Raw genomic sequence first — 23,681 nt, forward strand, 5'->3', positions numbered from 1 at the left:
TTTACTTGTTGACAATATCCAGACATCCAATGATTAATGTTAAAAGTTCAAAGAAAGAGACAAGGAAAATACTTAACATCTTTATTTAAAAAAAAAGCTCTGAACATATGATAAAGACGCATACACAGTATGCCTCAACATAATCTTTACAGTTCATATGTTACTACAGTTATTACTGTGTAATCACATAGGTATAAGGGTGTCATAAAGTGTAACGATTTTGAAAGTAGCTGATATGTTACACGTGCCATACATCTAAATAAATGACAGGCTACCAGAAAGTAACATTTGCTGATCAGTATTCAAGAAGGCTTCTTTTGAGAGCTTCCTCCATCTCTGTGAAGATAAATTGGGGGGGGGCACAACAGAAGAAAAAAAATCAATATAATGTCAACCTAAATAAGAAATATAACTGTCGCAAAAACACACGAGACTACCATCTCAAAACCATTCAAAAGGTGTTCATGCTGTTCTCTACACCAACTATCTGAATATCCCAGTGTGCATTAAACATCACTATGATTTGATTAGACATACTCACACTAAGGTTATTCTTCAAGCCTGTAACACTGGTTAAAAAAAGAGAGGTATCATCTTGTTTTTATTATGCTACATCTACATGACCAGATTGGGCAACCGCTTGAAAACTCTTCAGAACCTTTCTGGCCATTCAAATAAGGCAATATGCAACAGGGATTGGCTGATATGATTAAATCGAATATCGTGAAGTGCAAGACGATATATTGTGATGTTCAAATACAGTATAGTCTTGCACTTTACAAATCAAAACTGTGCAGTTTTACCGGTTAGGCTCTATCAATATGTTGAAAATGAAGTCCATATGAATGAACTAAGCCTTATTTTTTTGCCACACAAAGATTATTTAATGAGAATGTGACTAATACTATTTCTTTTTTAAAGCACAAAAATTGCACAGTCTGGAATTACTTAGTCATTCCCGGCGCAAAACAATTATCGCATATCGTGATATTTGGATTAGCATATTGTAGAAGTGGTCTAACCTAAAAATCTCCCAACTCTAACGTGTAAACTAAAATGTAACTACTGAAAAGGTCCTCAAATAAACAAAGATAAGTAAAGGTGTTACACACCAATATCAAAGTCAGTTGGCTCTCTTGCTTCTTCTGCACTTAAAGCCAAGGCACGCTTCATCTCCTCAGATTCATCTGAAACACAATGGAAATGGACAAAAAAAGAGAATCTCAGTTGGGGAAAAAACAGCACTTTAGGAAATATTTCTAAGAAACCTATAGCTATTTAATATCTATAGTAGATGTCATTCACCAAATCACTGAACAGACCAAAATACAAGAAACCTTCTATAGCTATTTTACATTTTAGTTATTTAGCAGACGCTCTTATCCAGAGCGACATAAAGGAGCAATTAGGGTTAAGTGCCTTGCTCAAGGGCACATTGACAGATTTTTCAGCTAGTCAGCTCAGGTATTCAAACCAACAAACTTTCAGTTACTGGCCCAACGCTCTTAACCGCTAGGCTAGCTGCAGCTATATAATTTCTATGGTCGATGTCATTCACCAAATCACTGAACAGATCAGCAAACAAAAAAATAATCACCTCCATGGGGTTCAGTGTCATCTCTGACCTCATCCAAGTTCACAGCGATGGCATGTTTCATATCTTCAAACTCCTCCACTATTAAATAAAAAAGTATGAATCAAATCAGTTCTAAGACCAGGAAGGTCAGTGCAGTGGAAATGAATCACGGAACACAGTCCAAACTCAAAGCAGACTTGCCATTCACTTCCGGTTTAATCTCCACAGCAGCCAGTGTCTTAACAGTGGAGGAAGCTGCTGCCTTCTCCGTACGACTCTCACCTCCATCTCTAGAGCTGGAGCAAGGCTCCAGAAAGCAGTGCTGGGAGTGGTAGTGGTTATGGAAACTGGGCACGTCGTTATGACTCTTCTGACAGGATCCACACACCACGTCAAAGGTCTTCTCTAGCCCCAAGGCTTCGTGTTGAGAGTGGACATGAGTCTTAATCTGAGCAAAGGAGGCTACCTTGATGTCGCATGGTGCGCATACAAAGCTGCATTTGTCTTCACTGGACAGCAGCTTCATGCATCGTGTGAAAGTAGCCTTCCTTTCGTCTTCGGCCTTTTCTGAAGACATGCATGGACACAGACATTCACTGGTTGTTGCCAGTTGACTGGAGTTGTAGTTTTCGGCCTCAGTGGGTCTATCAACCCCAGGCACATCCATGAGGTAGTAGTCCTTACTGTGCAGGCTTCTATAGTGCTCCTGGAACTCCCCCTCGGTGTCATACTGCATGCTGTCACAGAGCCCGCAGAAGTAGCGTGTCACTATTTGGTTGCTGTGCTCGTTCACACAGTGCCTGCGTAATGTGTCCTCCTTGAAGAACTTCTGTGGGCAGTGGCCACAGGCAAACCTCTGGAAACTGTGGTTTCTCACATCTCTGCAGTGCTTGTGCACGGCTCGCTCCGAGTCAAAGATGTCCTCACACATTCTGCACAGCCACCTCTCGTCCTGTTTGGGGAGACATGTGGGAGTTGTAGTTCTAGCCCTGGGCTCAGTGGGAGCGCTGGGTCTGCCACTTGTGGAGGGTTTGGAATAAGAGATGGGAGCAGGCTCCTCGTCTGATACCTCTCTTTCCCTGAAGTAAGTGTGTCCACTGTGGGTCTCTGACACATGCAACAGGATGTCCTCGTGACGTGGCATGTCCACCTTGCACAGCCGGCAGTGGAATAGGAAGTTTGAGAGATGGGCGCCGCCATGAAAGCGGCTCATGTGCAGGCGAGTGATGGACGACTCATCCATACGCTTTCCACACACACCACATTGATGGAATATCTGATTGGCAGCTAAAAGGTGCTTGCTTGCCATGGCCTCCTCTGAAAAGCGCTGGCCACATTCACAGAACCATGCCACTATCGAGACACTCGTTGAGGGCCCAGCACTGCCATTCAAAGTTCCTCCGCGTCTCTGGCGCTTGGCTGGGTATCCAACAGAATCACCTCTCTCCTTGTCCCTCTTCTGTGATGGGGCAACCGCAGCCCTCTTGGCGTGTTGGATTTCATAGAAATTGCTGTAGTGCAGAATCGCCCTTTCCATGGTGCTGTTGACCTCAGTAATGTGCCGACTCAATTCTTTGTGCCTGTCAACTTGACCTTGGGTGAGGAACAGTTTGCAACACACAGAGCACTGGCCCAGCACCTGCAGTTGTTTCATAACCTGCACCACTGTTTTCACTGCCTCAGCCCTGGCACTGCCCTCTCTGCACTGCACACTGAGGGAGAAGAATAACATTAACAAAATGACAAATAAGATGATTTATCCATATGAAGGAAGTGAGATGTTGAATATGTATGTCTGTTATTGATTTATTTTTTAATACACAGACAAACTGTATATGAATAATTTGTACCTACACCTACACTGCAATTATACCTGCCTATGTAACAACCATGTAATTGCATGTACACTAATGCCATAGAGTTCAAAAGTACACAAACACATACAGATATAAACTTACTTGAAGTGGGCCTGTGCTTCCATGTGTGAGTTAAGCCCCTTTCGGCATGTTGTACATCTCACGCTGAATATAACCTCCTTACATAAAGCAGTAAGACGATTCTTCGCATATCGAGGGATGGGAACTGGCAATGCTGTCCCTGTAGTTTCTTTTGTTCAGAAAGAGAACAAAATAGCTGGTTACATGTTTCAATAGAGCAAACTAATAGCAGTGTATTTGGGTATGTTATCCTGTCCAAGCACTATTCATTCGCACAACCTATTAGCTCTACATGCAGATGGGGTGGCAGGGTAGCCTAGTGGTTAACCGGAAGGTTGCCAGTTCAAATCCCCGAGCTGACAAGGTACAAATCTGTCGTTCTGCCCCTGAGCAGGCAGTTAACCCACGGTTCCTAGGCCGTCATTGAAAATAAGAATCTGTTCTTAACTGACTTGCCTAGTTAAATAAAGGTAAAAAAAAATAAAAAAAATAACTAGTAATGCCAATAACAGCATAAAGAAGGTCCATATGCCGCTTATCTTTGCTCTTTCCGCCTAAATCCAATTTTCATGAATGGAATATTTAGTGTTGATGCAGATTCATATCCTTGTTACATGATTGATTATACTTAGAGTGGGAGAGGCAAGGCTTACCACTCATGATGATGGACTGAGAGAAGTGGTTTTTGGCCGCCATGTGATGGAGGCACTCGTCCCTGGTGTAGAACAGGAAGTAGCAGACAGGGCAGGCGAAGCAGACGATGGACTGGCAGGTCTGACTGTGGTCATGGTCTTCATTAGGCGAGGAAGACAGCTAAACAAAATAACAATTTCCCCACACAATGAGTGAATACTTGTTTTAGCTGGATTGAAATGTGTGTATGCATTATCTGTGGTTGAAGACTTAAGAATATTAAAGTATTCAGTTTCATTTAATTATTATTATTTATTTTTTTAAATCTTGAGACATAATAGTATGGCAACTACCCCCAAATAATTGATCTTCCTCATTGGTATTTAGTGCCACCAAGTGTATATCACAGCTAAATGCTGCTCTCTACTGCTTTGGTAGAGATGGACATCCAGTTCCCTCCATCCAATAACAAAAGCTGTTGCGGGAATGTGAAGTATTGTTACATTGTTTACGTTTTTAACCTCTAATTTTAAAACAGGAAGACTACTGTGTAAAGGTGGTCGGTCGGACGGACTACTTGCAGGTAAAAAGCTACTTTATAATTTGAAATGGCATTCAGAAATGTCCTTTTTCTCCTCATGGTACTTGATTCCTTTAGGTTAGGAATAAAGACAGGTAGAATTCTTGCATAGAGCACATTTGAATGACATGTAACTGAACACAATTGAAAGTGCTGTCATCTTCTAACAGCAGTTGATTTTACAGGCACAACCAACCATTGACTGCTGATGCACCCTCCAAGCCTCTTTGGTTTCAAAATGCAGACCACAGGCAATGCAAGCAAACAGCTCAGTTGGGCTTCCTTTCAGGTAGATGGTCGGATCGCAAGGAGAGTGGTCAAACCTGCAAACAAAGAAAAAAAGTATTTCTCAAGGCAACTCATGGCTAAAATAAAAGTTGGTTGTTTATTATGTATAATTGTCACAGAAATATCAATCTCATATATTATCTAACCTTTTCAAGTGACCTTCCAGGAGAGGCACGTTGTCATAAACCCGACCACAGTTGATCACTGGACAGGTATGTGTAGATGAGCTACTGGTAGGAAAGGGGACCTGTCTGCGTCTCCAGCTAGCTCCAGTATTGATGATACCAGGTTTCACACCTGAGAACAGACAATGGTAAGACTGAGATGCTGCTTTTCTATCAAATGAAGTTAAACTTTCTGTGTGCTAGTTGGGACCGTTCATTAAATGTCTCGGAGTAACTATGCTGATCACTTTAGATCCTAGATCAGCATTCCTACGCTGAGACATTTTATGAATACAGGTCCAGAACTCTAGTACAAAAGAGACATTACCTGGCATCTTTAACCACATATCCACACAGCGCTTGGCATCATATGCATGTCCATTGGGACTAAATGCCAGTTCCTGCCGCCCATGAGCCTTTTGTGAGATTTGCTTCTCCTGAAATAATGCGAGCAGAGACAGGACCAAAAATGAAGAACTGTGTAGACATTATAGCACCCACAAAAGACAAGTGCTGAACAAGCTTCAAATGGTTAATAAAATTATCATACCAACTTGAAGTGTCCTTACCTTGAAGGCTTTACACTTCTCTGCTCTTTCCTTTTTCTCCACAGTGACTTGCTGAGCCAGTCTGTCCAAAGTGGAGGTGACCTGAGCCTTCTGTCGCTCAATCTCATCTTCAATCTTCACAATAAAAAAATAAAGGTGAACATTATATACTACTTACATAACATTTACATTTTTTTTGTGGTACTTTTACCCCATTTTCGTGATATCTAATTGGTTGTTACAGTCTTGGCTCATCGCTGTAACTCCACTACGGACTCAGGAGAGGCGAAGGTCGAGAGCCATGCATCCTCCGAAACACGACCCTGCCAAGCCACACTGCTTTTTGACACACTGCTCGCTTAACCCGGAAGCCAGCTGCACCAATGTGTCGGGGGAACACCGTGCAGCTGGCGACCGTAGTCGGCTTGCAGGCGCCCGGCCCTCCACAAGGAGTCGCTAGAGTGCGAAGGGACAAGGAAATCCCGGCCGGCCAAACCCTTCCCTAAAGGCCAGCCTGGGACCTGTGACACAGCCTGGGGTCGAACCCGGGCTGTTACTTTTTTTAACTGGTCTTCCACCAACCTTTCCATATGTCATTACAGTTTGGATTTAATTTATTATCTTTCACTTGACACACTCACTGTCTCTGCCATGGGTAAACTGTCATCGTCTTCGCCCTCACTCAGTAAATCAATACACTCCAGTACAGGTCTGAGTGGAGCCTCCTGAAACAAAATAGTTAAATGGATGAGACTGTCTGACACTGTCTAATAAACTGTTGACTCACTTAGACAGTCTGATTTTTGTAGAAGAATACGGAATAGTTTTTTAACAATATGGGAACTGTAGTAGATGACCTAATCTGACTCAAACATCCACGTTTGGGTCAATTTCAATTCAACTAATGCATAGGATGAAAATGTGTAGCCTTTTACACTTGTACCCTTATAAAGGTTGAAAATGGCAGATTTGGAAACTGATAAGCACCTAAATTGGAACACAGTTGCTGTAAAGTAACATGCTATAAATGACATCAGAGCTCAGGCTCTGCACTTCATATGCGACAAGAAGTTGCCCCCATCCCTCCTCCATTTTTTCTTGTCCGAGTGAGGAAAATGCTGTAAATTAAAAGGACTCAATGTATTTTGAAAGATGAGACTGAGGATTATAATAAATACCACTTTGATGTCATACAAGCAAGCCAAACACCCATGACTCCAAAAGTGCACTTTACATTAACCATACAAAACTTGTGTCATATACAGTGTCAACGTTTATGATCACTATGTTTGATGTACATTTACTAGATGACATGGCGTCATACATACATATATTTTTTTAAAGAAACTAATAGCAGGAACAGCATCATCTATATCAGGATGTAGATTGGAACCTAAACTGAATGACTTCAACTACTAGTTTCTCTGCACAGGATTTTTTAAATATTTGTTTTTACTGAGAATACATTACATAGGATGAAGAAACAATATACTACTTGTCAGATAAAGAACCGATACTGTACAGTGACTTCAAATAGTATTCACACCCCTTGACTTTTCCACATTTTGTTGTTACGAAGTGAGACTAAAATGGATGTCAGTTTTTGTCAACAATCTAAAACACAATACTCTAATGTCAAAGTGGAACAAAAATTCCAACATTTGTTAAACATTTATGAAAAATAAAATGAATATATATTGATTAGATAAGTATCAATAAATGTTAGAATCTCCTTTGGCAGTGATTACAGCTGTGTAAGTCTCTAAGAGCTTTGTGCATCTGTATTGTGCAACCTTTGCCCATTATTATTTTCAAAATTCTTCAATCATTATCTTCTTGGTAAGCAACTCCAGCGTAGATTTGGTCTTCTGTTTTAGGTTATTGTCCTGCTGAAAGGCAAATTCATCTCCCAGTGTCTGATGGAAAGCAGACAACCATATTTTCCTGTAGGATTTTGCCTGTGCTTAGCCCATTCCGTTTAATTTTTTATACTGAAAAACTCCCCAATCTATAACGATTACAAGCATACCCATAACATGATGCAGCAACCACTATGTTTGAAAATATGGAGAATATTTTCATTTTGTACAAGCTTCCTTCGTTTCACTCTGTCAATTAAGTTAGTATTGCAGAGTAATTAAAGTTGTTGAGCCATCTTCAGTTCTCCTATAACAGCCCTTAAACTCTGTAACGGTTTTAAAGTCACCATTGGCCTAGTAGTGAAATCCCTGAGCGGTTTCCTTCCTCTCCGGCAAGAGTTAGGAAGGACGCCTGTATCTTTGTAGTGACTGGGTGTATCGATACACCATCCAAAGCGCAACTAATAACTTCACCATGCTCAAAGGGATATATTTCTACCCATCTACCAATAGGTGCCCTTCTTTGCAAGGCATTGGAAAACCTCCCTGTTTTTTGTGGTTGAATACGTGTTTCAAATTCACTGCTCAGCTGAAGGACCTTACACATACAGTGCCTTTGTAAAGTATTCAGACCCCTTGACTTTGTACATATTTTGTTACGTTACAGCCTTATTCTAACATTGTTGTTTTCCCCCTCAATATAATCAACCTATAACCAAAACCCCATAATGACATCACAATACCCCATAATGTCAAAGCAAAAACAGGTTTAGAACATTTTGCTAATTTATTACAAATAAAAACTGAAATATCACATTTACATAAGTTCAGACCCTTTACTCAGTACTTTGTTGAAGAACCTGTGGCAGTGATTGCAGCCTTGAGTCTAAAGTGTGACGGTACAAGCTTGGCATACCTGTTTTTGGCGAATTTCTCCCATTCTTCTCTGCAGATCCTCTCAAGTTCTGTCAGGTTGGATGGGTAGAATTGCTGTACAGTTATTTTCAGGTCTCTCCAGAGATGTCCGATCACGTTCCAAGTCCAGGCTCTGGCTGGGCCACTCAAGGACATTCAGAGACTGTCCCAAAGCCACTCTTGCATTATCTTGGCTGTGTGCTTAGGGTCATTGTCCTGTTGGAAGGTGAACCTTCACCCCAGTCTGAAGTCCTGAGTGCTCTGGAGCAGGATTTCATCAAGGATCTCTCTGTACTTTGCTCTGTTCATCTTTCCCTCGATCCTGACTAGTTTTCAGTCCCTGCCACTGAAAAACATCCCCACAGCATGATGCTGCCACCACCATGCTTCACCATAGGGATGGTGCCAGTTTTCCTCCAGATGTGACGCTTGGCATTCAGGCCAGAGTTCAATCTTGGTTTCATCAGACCAGAGTCTTTAGGTGCCTTTTGGCATACTCCAAGCGGGCTGTCATATGCCTTCTACTAAGGAGTGGCTTCTGCCTGGTCACTCTATCATAAAGGCCTGATTGGCGGAGTGCTGCAGAGATGGTTGTCCTTCTGGAAGTTTCTTACATCTCCACAGAGGAATTCTAGAGCTCTGTCAGAGTGACCATCGGATTCTTGTCCTTTCCAAACCATGTCCATTGAATTTACCACAGGTTGACTCAAATCAAGTTGTAGAAATGGATCCATGGAAACTGGATGCACCGGAGCTCAATGTCGAGTCTCATAGCAAAGGGTCTGAATACTTATGTAAATAAGGTATTTCTGTCTTCGCTTTGTCATTATGGGGTAGTGTGTGTAGATTGCTGAGGAAAACATTTATTTAATCAATTTTAGAATAAGGCTGTAACGTAACAAAATGTGGAAAAAGGCAAAGGGTCTGAATACTTCCCGAAGGCACTATAATTGTATGTGTGGGGTGCAGAGATTAGGTATTTCTTTTAAAAACATGTGAAATACTATTATTGCACAGAGTGAGTCCATGCAACTTGTTTAGCAAATGTTTACTCCTGAACTTATGTACTGTAGACATGCCATAACAAGGGGGTTGAATACTTATTGACTCAAGACATTCCAGCTTTATTTTTTATTCATTTGTAAAAATGTCAAAGTGGAATAATTTTTTGGGACATTATGGGGTAGTGTGTAGGCCATGACAAAAATTCAAAATTTAATCGATATTAAAATCTTAAATGTAAGTAAATTTAATCGAAAATGTAATCTATGTAATTCCCAAAAGTAATTTAATCATGGGAGGGCCAAAAAAACACCTTTCTTGTAAAAATTGTTATAAATTGCTGAGGTGTAGTGACTTTTGAGAACACAAGCTCAAGTACACAGTACAAAAATATGAAATATTTTAGATTATGCATTTCCTTTTCCCCAAAAAATGTATGAATAAGGTTGAAATTTCATTATGTCTAAATATAGTAGAATACATTTATAAAATGACTAACTATAAGATTTCACCTTACTTCTAACTGTAAAATACATATTTGTATATTTAGAGTTAGAGAAAAGGTTAATATTTTCTGAAGATCTCTTGATCAAAATGTTTGCCCCAACCGCTGTGAACGTCTCTCCGTCAATGATAAACAGAAAGTGTTTTTTTGTGTAAAATCTATGAATCTATCTCGGAATGTGCTATGGCGACAAAACCACTATCCTGCTGCTACGATGTAAGGATTCCAGGCATATGCGTTGTTAGTGGTTGTGACTTGGGTTCAGCCAGGGCTTGATGGACAGTCAGAAGAGCGAATGAAATGGGAGGGACATTCCAGCTTAATGTGGTGTCAGATTTCACACAGGCAGAAGAGACATTCACCCTGTATCCATGAGAATCAGGCCTACATCTAAATGCAAGCCATTTCGATCTATGGTGTCCACAGATTGATTTCTATGCAAAAATGTTGGTCAGAACCAGTACCAGAACCATGCAAGTCACCTAAACAGGGGACTTTACATCTAAAAGGTTTTTAAATTCCAGCTATAACAACAAAATGTGTAAAAAGTCATGGGGTGTGAATACTTTCTGAAACCACTGGGTTGGGACTGGCGTAACTCATTGTTAGAAAAAAACATTTGGTCCAAATCAGATTTTAGGTACTATTTGTATTAAATATGATATGAATCCTATAAATTAAAAATTGCCAATTTGGGTGCAATCAATAAATTTAATTTCTTAGAGATTATATTTCAAAAAAAGAATGTTGCAGGAATGCTAGCTAACCTTATCTGTTTCTAACTACAGAAACGATTTCAGAACAATATATGATGATGGTGGGTAGGATGGTGGGTGTCATGGCTTGCTGAAATTACATGGAGCGACGCAATGACAACATAGTAGAGAAACCTTTGAACCTTTGTTTCTGCAAATGACAAATCACTTACTGACACAAACTCCACCTCATCTTCCTCTTCTGCTCCAGTCGGGGAGGACATTGATTTTATCTGGAGTAAAAAAAAAAACATAATAAAACAGACAACTCATCCAAATCGAATTCCACTGATAATCAACATCATTATCCTCATCCAGCTGTCAGTATGTCTGGCAGGGCTATGATGACCAATAAGTACATTGTTACAATAATAATAGCTCAAATCTAAAACAATGATAGCTAACTACAATTACAATGTCACAAATGGTTTGTTTTCATGCAAGCGTTCTCCAATTTGCGATCACGTGTGTTCAACACTAGCTAGCTATAACCCCTGCTAGCACTAGTGTGAATAACTGCTCCAATTCAACACTTCTGCTGACTAGTTAGCTAACTAAACTAGTTGAAACATTGTCGAAGAAAACACAAGAACGAGGCAGCTTCCTTGGTCTAGCTAGCTAGCTAGCTAACGATAGTTAGCAGGTCACCGTGCACAACAAGCAGCCTATACTTTGCAGACATTATAAACGTATTTATTAGGTAAAACCATTTAGCCACCCAAGTAGTTTGATAACTACATAATTATCGTTAAAGTAAATTTAAGCACGAGCGGACACTCACCAAGAAACGTTTTCGTGCAAAAGGGATGTTGATTTTCTGCGGGTGTTGCTGGGACTTGGAGTTCTAAGGAAAAGCGCACGGCAGAACAACATAGTTTCGCAGTGCTGCTGTCGCATTGGGGGGAAAACATAAAACTGTCGTGTCGACATTCATGAATTATAAAGGCAATTATTTTTCTGGGGAAAAAAAATCACATTTTACTTTGGAGTCAGGTGGTCTTATCAGACGCATTTGCCTTTAATCCAGGAAACCGATAAAGCTGAATTTTGACATAATTGTTATCTGTGCTTGAGCCTAGCTTGGCATGGGCCTACTAACAAATCTCTATTAAGCAGAGTCATGTCATGACAATTAGGCCTGTGTTATTATAGTTTAGCCTTAGCCTATGAATAGCCTAGCATATTTAATACTACACTGTTTTAATTTATCATATATCAGAGACCAGGTTGATGATAGAGACTGATCGTGATACTCAGGCCATATGCAGCATCTTTGCTGTGCGGAGCTCGGATGCCGATGCTCACTCCCCTTGCATGAGTAAAAAAAAAAAAAAAAAAGCTATTCTGCTGAGTCATGGGTTGTTGCCTTACATTATTGAAATCAATAGAACTGAAGGATAGTCTGTAGTCTAGCCTATGTTTCGGGCTGCAATGAGACGTTCACTATATCCTGTCAATAATATTACCTTCGCTTTCAGTATATAGGGCAGCAAGCCCAGAGCCGGTTGTCTGTGCGCAGGAGGCGCTGCCCTACATCGCGTTTTATAATGATTGCTGCAGCGTTTTTGGTCTTATTGAGACCGTATAGTATTCAAGTTGTTTTGCTATTATTGCTGCTATTGCTTGGAACTATTGCAACAATTCTTTTTTTCTGTTGCTGGCATCGGAGGCTTCGTAACGGAAAACATCCCATAAAATCTGTGCTTTCAGGGCGCTCAAGGAGTCGCGGTGAGTAGAGGCGTCGTCAGCATCTTCAAGCAGTGCGGCTAATCCACCAAACCAAATGCGTGGCATATCTGCAATATGTTCAAGCATTTTCACACGATTACCTGTTAAATGGGATATAGCCTTAAGTGTATCCTGTGCTATTTTAAGCTACTTGATACACTTGATTCGCCATTATTTTCAGCAGATAAACATAGCATTGGCTACAGTTTAGTGTAGACTCACTGCTATGTGCATGGCCTTGAGGGTGAAATCATATATTACTATCAGTGTCCAAATATATATTTTCCACTTTATTCACAGTCTTAATTTGTCTAATGGTAGTCTGTGATGTCATTACGATAGCCTAAATGTAGCCATGTGCTTATGTGATGTGTTTGAAAGTATCCGAGTGAGTTAAACATCTTTTCATTTGTCCTAGAAGCTGGTCTCAGGACGCATCATTTTCGATCAGAGGTAATCATTCGTTTTTACTTCGGTCAAGGTCAGTAAGTAGCCAATGTCTTCTTTCAAATACAAGATTGTGAAGGAAGTACAACTATATGCTGCTCTGTGTTACTTTTATTATACTTTACTGTATACTTTTGGGAGTTGTGTTGGTGCGCTATTGTTAGGACTGTGTTATGCGCATTGCGCATGTGTGATCAATAAATAATGTGAATGATTCTGCACTTTATGCAGCTTGACTATTCTGGAGAAAAAAATCCACATTTTAATGAAAACTTACAAAATATGCCAACATAGGCGATTACAAATTGAACATTAAAAACCACTTAATTACACAATTAATTTATTAGGTTTATGGCAATCCAAAACCAAAGTTCCATCCATTAATTACAATATTTGTCAGTGTGATCCATAATAAGACATTGATCATCCAACTAGTTAAATGTCTCAAGCATATTAAACAATTTCGGCATCTTTTTCTCTCTCCTTTTTGGACGTGATGTTACATGTTTTTACAGGGTTTCAGGCACAGTCCGCGCCATGCCAGGAGGGCACGCGCTCGAGTGGCAGAGGAAAAGCCTCTTGTCGAAATTCCCCAGAGTGATCATCAGAGTGACTCGTCCACAACTGTGAGGAAACGAAAAGTGAAGAAAAGAGTCCTTCCAGACTTCTATCACTCAGTACAAGTCACCCCAACACGCAAACCCGTAGGTATATTCTTGCGTAATTATAGCCTAATGCCAGTCATTGTCATTCAGGGTATCCATTATAAATTAAATCTGCCTTGGTCAATTATCAGTACGCCGATTTATTTTCTATTTTTCAATTAACAAATGCATGCTACAGCGATATGGGTCCTTAAATTATTAAAGTAACCAACATAAAATGCGCGCGTAATCCCTATTAACATCGATGCAATTATTGGATGTTTTTTACGCAACAGTTAGCCTTCAATAGTTTGACCTTCCGTACCACATCCTGGCGATGATTTTTGAAGTTGAAGCCTTGAAAGTTCAGCAATTTCTTGATATTGCTCATGTTGTCATTTTGCATGTTGATACACGCACCAAGCAAATCTAGTACAATGCCATAATAATAATGCAACCAAATTATTGTCGATATTTTAGATTAACAATCATCTCCATTGTAGGCTACAATCCTTAATAAACCTCACCATATGCCAAACTCTACTGGGGCGAAAAGCAGGATGTAGACAAAATGTTGGTACATGTGTGCTTTTGGGTGTGTCTACATTTTCTTTGTTTATTCTGGATGAATCTTGCTCAGTATGGACTTTCAAGTTACAACTGAGATGCACTACTCAAGTTACAACTGAAATGCATGACTCAAGTTACAACTGAAATGCATGACGTTAAGATGTCTAAACCTCTTTGTGTTATGATTACATTGTTTCAAATGGCCAATATTCATTACAATTACCTCTAGAATTTAAAATAGTATAGGCCTATAATAGATGAACAATGTCAATTTGAATGTTACTTGTCCCAAATGTATAATGTTTGGTTTCTGTAAACATGAACATTTCCTAATGGATCCTTTTCTCTTGTACCCTCAAGTTCTCAAGAAATACCTTGATTCTTAATTTGCTATAGATGGTAGCAATAGCCTACCATGTACGGTTTAAAAAATGTATCATTCTAAATTGCTTTGGGATTTTTTACATTCACAGGCAAGAAAATACGAAGCAAATATTAGTCTAACTAACATAAAATCTATGGAGAATGCAGTCTTTATTGTCTTATTTCTGACATAATGCTGGATGCTGTGGCCTTGTAGCAGGAAGTATTACCAATATTCATTGCTGTTGACTTGTAGCCTAACGGATAAAAAAGTACATTGAGTAAGATTCTGTTTGCTGGTGACTGTCTACCCAAACTCCTTGCTCCGGCCAAACGCTACACCATGCCCACGGAAGTTAGATTCTTCTCTGCAATAGATAGATAGATAGATAGATAGATAGATAGATAGATAGATAGATAGATAGATAGATAGATAGATAGATAGATAGATAGATAGATAGATAGATAGATAGATAGATAGATAGATAAATAGATAAATAGATAGATAGATAGATAGATAGATAGATAGATAGATAGATAGATAGATAGATAGATAGATAGATAGATAGATAGATAGATGTTTTAACTGCCAGGGTCACCCATCCCATACTTTGCTTTACGACTCAAACTGAATCATTCCGCTTCTATCTATAGAAACGGAATGATTCAATTAAAACAAGTGTTTCGCTTATGCTTTGTTTGAGGTGGTATCGGTTTGTTTATTTTGTCACTTTCAAGCTATGATCACAATAAAGATAATGTAGGCCTTCAGAGTCGGACCTCTTGTCATCAGGCAGAGTATGTACTTTTGTAATTTGAGTGAACTATCCCTTTAAGACGTTCGACCTTGACGAGGTCACTAGGTGTCGGGTTAGGGTCGATACATTACCCCCTTCCTTCAGGGAAAGTGTGTCTGGACGCTTCACTATACCAAGTCCCTCACGTGTACACGCCTGGCCTCAAGGGCACCATCCCATTTCTGACACCATGTAGCGAATTCAGGGGTAGCCCCGACGTGAACCCTGGTCCATCGACTGTTAAGCCAACACCTAAACCATTAAGGGGAAATTTGAAACATGTTCTGCTTCATATTCATCATATCCAGCACCACCCCAACATCAACATATGTGAAAATTGCACGTTTCTATGTTTTGTTAGAAAAAAAGATAGAGGAAGATAAATGACATCATAAACCAATTAGTAGGCAATATGTAGACAATGCTTACGCATAATTGGTTCAAATCAAATGATGCACAGTGATGATGTCATTGGAAACACTTATCTTCCTCTATCTTTTTTATAACAAAACACAGTCAGTGTGGTGCTGGAGATTATGAATATGAAGTAGATTTTTTAAATGTTATTTTCCTATGCCATGCCCAAGGTGTGGCTTAACAGTCTGAACCAAGGTTCAAGTCCTGGTCGGGGCTACCCCTATTGCTTTCTTTACCCTGCAAGCAGTCTATGGAAAATGTATGACAGCAGTCCATGCTTTGTTTTAGTTTAGCTGGTAGTGTTTCTGAATGCATTTGTGGCACAAATCTCATATAGCATTTAGCAAGTGTGGCACTAATCGCATTCAAGTGATGGGACTGATATTAGCATTTTTCTATAAGTGATTTTGATAAGATTCACAATTAATTTTAGATACTTTCAGATGGTCTGGACAAGATGCGTGAAAAATGCTAACATCGGTCCTATGACTTGAATGGGATTTGTGCCACAAATGCTAAAACATTAGCATTTTTAAACATTGCCAGGGATATAAAACCAAAGCATGGATTGCTGTCATGCCTTCTCCATACACTGTTTACATACTAAGAAAACCAATATGTTATTTTGTGATATGGGTGAACTATCCCTTTAACGGTTAAGGTGTTGCCTTCACAGTCGCTGGACCACAGTTCGAGTCCCGGTCAGGGCTACAAAGTTCATGGATCATTATATTTAGGTCATATCATGCATTGTTTGCACCATTTCAAGCATGATTGCTTTCACCATTGAGCAAGAGCATGCTTTGTTGATACACCCATGGTCAATCAAATGTTGGTGATTGACTGTGATATACCCTGAGTTAATTGTTAAAGGCCCAATGTAGCCGTTTTTATGTCGATATCAAATCATTTCTGGGTGACAATTAAGTACTTTACTGTCACACATTTTCATTAAAATGGCAAAAATTGCTTTGAGCAAAAAACGATGTATCATGCAAGAATTTTGATAGGACTGTCTGGGAGTGGTATGAGTGAGGAGGGGGAAGCTGAAAACGAGCTATTATTGGCTGAGAGGTTCGGAACAGTCTTTGTTATTGGTCTATTAACCAATTTACTGCATGGTGATGTCACCATGGAAAGCTGCAACACCAATGCCAACCTGCTGATTAGAAGGTCCTGTATTTTCAACCAGCAACTATAGTGAAATAACACTGATCAAATGTTTTCTCATTTTTACAGTGTGTGTTTCATAGGCTGTTGTGCAATATGATACAAAACACAGGAAAAACAGAATGTTGACTGCACTGTCCTACTCTAGTTTAGATTTAAACAGCAAACAAAACACAGGAAAAACAGAATGTTGACTGCACTGTCCTACTCTAGTTTAGATTTAAACAGCAAAGTTGTTCTATAATTGTGCAATCAAACTCAACATGTGACTGTATAACCTATTGCTATTTGAGCAGCCACACCCTGCCTCGATGTGTCATCACACGGTGTGGATAAGTATTAGTTATGTACTTGCTCAGTTACCCTATCACAGAGCCTAGACACAGAGAGACGTCCTAGACAGACAGACAGACAAGAACATCATAAATAACCCAACAGAATGCATACATTTTTATTTGGACTTCATAAAGATTATAAGGACAGTGCTCTAAAATTGCACATTCATTGTCAACTAGCAACATTTCTAATGAATGGCACACAGAGCACATGCGCATCAGGCAGCAAAACAACAACCCGACTGTGCATCACAAAGGATGCTCATGGACCAGTCTCTGGATTTCTGATTGGTTTTGGACGGTAAACATGGAGACTACGCAGTCACCACTAGACACGCATCCACCCAGGATGGCGCTGTAAGACCGCGTCATTGGCCACAGCTTGCCGATTGAATAATCAGAAAAACAGCGCTTGGCTCCTCCAGACTCCATCCGCTCTCTTCTGTATCCTAGGATGGTGACGCGTTGACATGCTAGAGCTCTCGCATCGCATGATACTCTCCCTGGCCCAATATTTTCACACTCTCTGGGGACTTGACATCATTTCGGGCTCTCAACCCAAAGGGGAGACAAGCATAATGTAATGAGCAGAGTGCATCGCTAGAAGGGTGTGGTTCTGATTAAAAATAACATAGCCTGCCCCGACGCTGTCTGAGTTTACAGCAAGTGGATAAAGGATTTCGATATAATCAACTGATACCATGTATACAGCGGTAAGTCTTATTTCTGGCCTGGCGGGGGAGCCAGATACAATTGATTTTCATTCTAGCTGCCTGCTTCTGCTTTAGCTTTTTATTGTTGAATCAGAGATCATTGCTAGGCGAGCTGGTGGCTCACACTACGGTGCCTTCCCTGGAGCAATGTACATTTACATTACGCACGTCAGTTTAGGCAACCGTGGGTGTAGCGATGGTGAGACATGTTACATTGTGTCTTTCTGACTGTGCTCATATGTGTGTTGTCATATTTGTGTTACGATGGAGCGAGCAACACATTGATAATTTATTTCTATTGTTTCAACAGAGCTCCGGTTCTGGCAACGCTTCCCTTCACTGTTCCATGTCTTCATCGGCGGATTTCTCGGACGAAGATGATTATAGTCTTAAATCTGGGTCGGTCTCACCGGCACCGGGGGACACGTTACCCTGGAACCTACCAAGACACGAGCGACATAAGCGACAAATTCAGGGAGGATCCGTTTTGGATCCAGCAGAGAGAGCTGTGCTCAGGATTGCAGGTGAGTGCCCATATTTAATTGATTGTCAGGGCCGGCTCTAGCCTTTTGGGGTCTCTAAGCGAGACTTGGTTGCTCCCCCTTCCTCCAGGGCAAAACATTTTATTGCCCCTCCTTCTTAAAAAAAAGTGATAATAAGATACTTTTGATGAGAATTTCCTGCAATTCTACACATTTTGCCATGGGGTGGAGAGACATTTATGCAATTTTATGTCAAATTTCATGCAATTCTATTCATTTAGCTAAAGTCAATGTTGCAATCAAAAATTGTTAGCTGACATGACTAATTGGGTGACTGTCAGTGACTGACATAACAAGTGAAAAATTGCTGATCCACAACCAAATTTAGAACCTGCACCTTGTTAGTCTACTATTCTAACTCTCAACAGTAAATTGAGACCCTGATTTGTAGGAGGGTGGGGGGGCCCTAAGCTACCGCTGGGGCCCTAAGCGATCGTTTATGTGCTGCTGATAATATAACATCAAAGCCTATTGATTTTGCACATCTATCAGATATGGCACATAGCAACTCTGATGTGTAGGCTACAGGCTACAGGTTCTATTTATTCTCCATATAAATTGACTATGGGCAATTACAGTATAGACTGAAGCAGCTGCTGGACAGTCACATATATAAGCAGTCAGCCACTGTCACTTCTGATACATGTCCAATTCAGACAAAGCCATACATGTGTGTAGGCTTCTGTAGCCAATAATTAAGCTTTTGTCTCATAAGAATAGCCTATAACACAAATGAATAAATGCATGTCAAAACCTGTAGGCGAGGTACGTTATTTGCTGTGTTGGAATGCTCACATTAATCCTCTATTCTATTGACCGTCCAATGGCTGTTGAGGTTGAGTTCTTTAGGTGAAAGTGCAAGGAGCAGTCATCATTGCCTGTGCATAAGGCTGTGCATAAGGCTGTGCATAAGGCTGTGCATTAGGCTATTAGAATCGGAACTTGAATATTCATTGTAATCCTTTAATACATGGGCTTATAAGCTGCAGGGCCTTTATGAGTGCAACTTTTATGTTGGTCTGATGATGTTTATTTTGATTAAAATGTTTACATTTTTTGAATATATATTTTTTAAATGTGATAGGAATCATTTGATCAACATCTATGCCACAAACTGGGAATTTCACAGTACTTGAACCATGTGGCATGCTGCAGATGCAGTCTGTGAAACAAATGAGAGTAGGCCTAGTAATGATACATTCCAGGGGCGACCTTGCTAAAGGATTTGTTTTTTTGTTTGTTTGTTGTTAGCAAAAAGACTGTTCTCAGACCATAATTTCAGTTCAGTGGCCTTGACAGGGCTGTGATAGGCCTATGCACTTTTCAATTCAGGAATGAATCGTTAGTCATATGATCAGAACCATAACTATAAAGTCAAGTATTTGGTTGGCAATGGTAATGGGAATATGGGTATATCTGCAGGGTGTGCCGCCTCACCCACTTATCTCCTTTTCCTGCTTGATGACATTCCTCAACAGAATATTTGGCTTTGATAAAAATGGAGCAACAAGAGTCTATCATATCATAATTAAGCCTGATGTGATTATAGACACTGGCAGGAATGCGGTTTTAACCAATCGGCATTCAGGATTAGACCCATCCATTGTATAACATATCATAATCCAGCCTGATATGATCATACGACCAACATTATGTTATTATAAGGCTACATATGCTATTGCCTATCACACGTACAACCTTCAGTGTGTTGCTTGGTATGAAATGCTATTTGATGTTCCTAAAAGGGGCCCTTATTGTTTTGTTCACGATGTGAGTAGTCCTAAAACCCATCATTTTTATTACCTGAATCTCAGGATTCATGGGTTACTTACTAGTTAAAAAATAATTAGGTTAATATAGTTTGGTTGATCTATCCCTTCAATTCACCAGTCCTGAATCTTCCTTGTGGCAGGGTGTAGTCATTGTTCAGGTGGATTTGATTTGATAGGATCCCCATTAGCCGACGCCAATGGCGACAGCTCATCATACTGGGGTTCGATACATAACAAAGAAGACATTACTGACAAAATACTTTACAATTGACATACATTTAGATTCATCTGACCCTTTCCCAATGATGTCTGATACTTGCCCTCTGATTTCTCCCCTTTTGTTAATCTTATTCATGTCTGTAACTGTTGTCCATACCATCTTGATCACTTCTCCCTAGAAAGCATTGGCCTATTGATTCTTTGTATTTTATGTAAATAATCTGGTTGAATAGAGCCTGGACTTTAATTTCCTCTAGAATTAAACCCTTTTAATATTAGGACCTGTGAGGACATCTCCTCTGCCTGCTGTAGCATGTGGGCTACATGCAGACTCATGCAACAGAGATGGAAAAATATATACAATATTCCAGATTAGTGTATCATATGTATAACACAAATATTTTTTTGATCAGTGAAACGTAATTTTGAAGCATCTCTATGTTAAAACAAATATAATATAGGCCTTGATTTATGAATTACGACAGTTGTCATCCTTTTATAATAATTGGATTAAGTATGTTGGATTAAAAATAGGCCTACAGGTGTATGATCTTAATTTGATCACCCTGTTGTTGGAGGACATTTCCCGTGCAGCAGGAAATGCTAACTTGTCATCTATTCAAGGTAAAAAAATACTTCTAAATGTTCTAATTTCCACTAAAATACCAGACTTGATTTGCCCTAACTAAACATGTATCAACCCCTTCAAAATGTAATTATAATCCACACAATAATCCACAATTCTTGTTGCCTCATAATTATTTGACTCCCCTGAGAAAGTGGTCAAATTATGATCCTATATCTGTAATAAGGCAATGCCAAACAAGTAAAACAATTGAATAGAGTTTATGCTTAAACTATGTAGCTATACTTGTCATGGAATGAAAACATTGTGGACTGTCTTGAAATGACTGGAATGGTATCAGTGCTTATTAATGCATATTAAACACAGCAGTTCATGATGACTGATTTTGTAATGAACAGTCGCATTAGCCTCCTGGTATTGCTGGGATGTTGGTAAAAGGAGGGGAGCCGCGTGCATTAGTATTCTCTTGTCCAGCAGCCCTTTCTCCCTCCCTCCCAGACTGTCACAGAACACTACCGGGATTCTCATGACACCGGAGAGGCGAGTCGCCTATTGGTTGTTTGATCGACGATGGGGGTGGGGGGTGGGGGGTCCTTTTGCATGGAACAACAGCGCGGATCACTCCTCAGTCCGGATCCTGTCCCGCAACTAGGCTACATATTCTCGTCACAGCGTCTGGTGAATGTCCAGCCTGTAGAGCTCTATGGTGGATCCCCGGTAATGGCTCACTACAACGCGACACAGGCGGGTTATGTGCTCGCGGACGAAAAGGAATACCTTCAAGCTTATGAGGATGTCCTCGAAAAATACAAAGGTATGCTAATTACTTTAGCCTATACTGATTGGATATATGCGTTAATTGGTAGGCCTACAATGATTTGAAATTAATCAAATAGCCATGTATGGGAAAATTGCTCCGTGGTAGCCTACAGCCGAATGACAGCCCTAAACAAGTGTGTGAGCTTTGATTGCAGTGGGTCGGACAGCGGGTCGGAGTGAATGGAAACATGAAAGTCTAAGCTATTTACTCGTAGTCTACAGCCTTGACAGTTGATATTAGAATTATGAAAGTTATGTTTACCACTTGTAAATAGCCACGTTTTACTGTCACTTTTGTCACGTAAAAAAGGCAGACTCGAAATTACTGTAGGCTATATTTTGGTAGGCCTATTTATTATGGAGATGCTTATTTATTTGAATAAAATATAATGCAGGAGATGTTATTTACTTGCCTTGAACATACGGTATCTATGAAGGTTTGAATATTGTTATGTGTATGACACCTATTTTGTTATAACTCTAGTCTGATCTATTGAGCAACTTGTAATTGATGTAGGCCTAAACAACGAGAGGACCGTGGTCCATCAGCTAAAGATGCAGCAGGCCTATTAACTTACATCAGTCCATCAAGCATTACATTCAGGCTGAGAGGACTTGAGGCCAAGTCAAGTACTGGAATTACATTTTCAATATCCTGTCTACAGCAAAGCATTCTCCACTAGCTGGATGACATCATCCCCGTTCCCATAATCTCTGACCAGGCCTATAGTGTGAAACTCGAATAGACTACGTCTCCTACAGTGATTGTTTTTCCACTTTATATTTCCATCTCCCCCACATTATCTACACCATTTGAACGATCAGTGAGTAAAGGTCATCCGTGTGAATGCGTTAGTTGTGTATGTTACTGTGATTCCTTGTTAACCAGTGGTCACTAACAATGCATATTTATGTGGTCTCTCTCTCTCTCTCTCTCTCTCTCTCTCTCTCTCTCTCTCTCTCTCTCTCTCTCTCAGCTGTTGCTATGACAGCAACAAACAGTCAGCTGTGACCTGGCTTAATGGTCCTTGACTAGAGCCTAATGGAATCATATGATGTAGCATCATTTGGAATGTGTGTCTGACTTTTGTCTCCAGGCGCTAGGTCAGACAACGATTTGTTTTATAATTGGTGCTCCCTACAACCACCTACATACTTCTACTTCAAATGTTACAAAAAACATTTTGGTTTCTAAAAATGACTTTGGTCCACACTTATTATTGTTACCATAATGTTAAGAATTGCAACCACTCTAAACCGATATTCTATTAATATTATTTCTTTACTTTGATTCTTATAAATTCTTCTCTTGAGCGTATACATCGTTACAAATGTTGGTAATGTTTAATAATACCGCAAGAATCATTTAGTATGTGCACTACTTATCAGTAGTTTATGAAATAAAGGTATTGTAAGGTGTTTCAAGCCCGACAGGGATTTGAGCCGAACATTTGAATACTAGTGATCAATGTCACCTGCAGCCAGGGAGCTGTGCTGCAGCTTTAAAAGACAGGCCAATAGCCTTGCAATGCATTGCCAACCACTTTAGGAATATCCCTGTTTGAAATGATCACAAGGCATATCCGTGGACCCCTTTCCTTCAGTCAAATGACCTAGTGGCCTCATGGGTGGAATGTTATTAATATTTTTCATAATTTCATAATTAATAAACATTCTTTTTAAAAACCCACAAAAAATCCGGTGTTTCTATGTCAAACAGATGTGTTATATTTCAGTTTTCTGTGATGTATATAAAGTGTAATATTGGGAGGCAAACTCAAAATGTAATACATTTCA

The 23,681-nt window shown here is 39.9% G+C and overlaps 2 protein-coding genes across 13 annotated transcripts in view; one reads left to right on the plus strand and one right to left on the minus strand.

Moving 5' to 3' along the window:
- Nucleotides 1-67: 67 nt before the first annotated feature.
- Nucleotides 68-11,660, minus strand: znf451 (zinc finger protein 451). 3 transcript variants are annotated; one of them, XM_020460737.2, is made up of 14 exons: nt 11,544-11,659; nt 10,936-10,995; nt 6,368-6,451; nt 5,748-5,861; nt 5,507-5,615; nt 5,161-5,311; nt 4,923-5,049; nt 4,167-4,326; nt 3,535-3,682; nt 1,778-3,288; nt 1,598-1,675; nt 1,113-1,187; nt 542-569; nt 68-336 (listed from the first exon to the last, which is right to left on the minus strand). In XM_020460737.2, exons 2-13 carry the CDS (start codon nt 10,984-10,986, stop codon nt 556-558), a joined length of 2,622 nt encoding a protein of 873 aa, XP_020316326.1. In that variant the 5' UTR covers nt 10,987-10,995; nt 11,544-11,659; the 3' UTR covers nt 68-336; nt 542-555. The 3 variants fall into 3 exon arrangements, with proteins under 3 accessions (XP_020316326.1, XP_020316325.1, XP_020316327.1); XM_020460736.2 differs by lacking the exon at nt 542-569 and having other exon boundaries at nt 11,544-11,660; XM_020460738.2 differs by lacking the exons at nt 542-569; nt 6,368-6,451 and having other exon boundaries at nt 11,544-11,658.
- A 573-nt stretch (nt 11,661-12,233) lies between these two features.
- Nucleotides 12,234-23,681, plus strand: part of dst (dystonin) — a 192,557-nt gene continuing 181,109 nt past the window's right edge. For 6 of the 10 annotated variants that reach the window (XM_031805208.1, XM_031805209.1, XM_031805210.1 and 3 more), the window contains exons 1-4: nt 12,235-12,490; nt 12,909-12,943; nt 13,453-13,641; nt 18,257-18,470. In XM_031805208.1, coding sequence (XP_031661068.1) covers nt 12,310-12,490; nt 12,909-12,943; nt 13,453-13,641; nt 18,257-18,470 — 619 coding nt within the window. In that variant the 5' untranslated portion in view covers nt 12,235-12,309. Of the gene's footprint in view, nt 12,491-12,908; nt 12,944-13,452; nt 13,642-17,629; nt 17,947-18,256; nt 18,471-23,681 lie in introns of those variants that run through there. The other 4 variants (XM_031805212.1, XM_031805213.1, XM_031805207.1 and 1 more) reach the window with 3 other exon arrangements.

This window comes from Oncorhynchus kisutch, linkage group LG25, assembly GCF_002021735.2.
Source record: "Oncorhynchus kisutch isolate 150728-3 linkage group LG25, Okis_V2, whole genome shotgun sequence".
Lineage (NCBI taxonomy): Eukaryota > Metazoa > Chordata > Actinopteri > Salmoniformes > Salmonidae > Oncorhynchus > Oncorhynchus kisutch.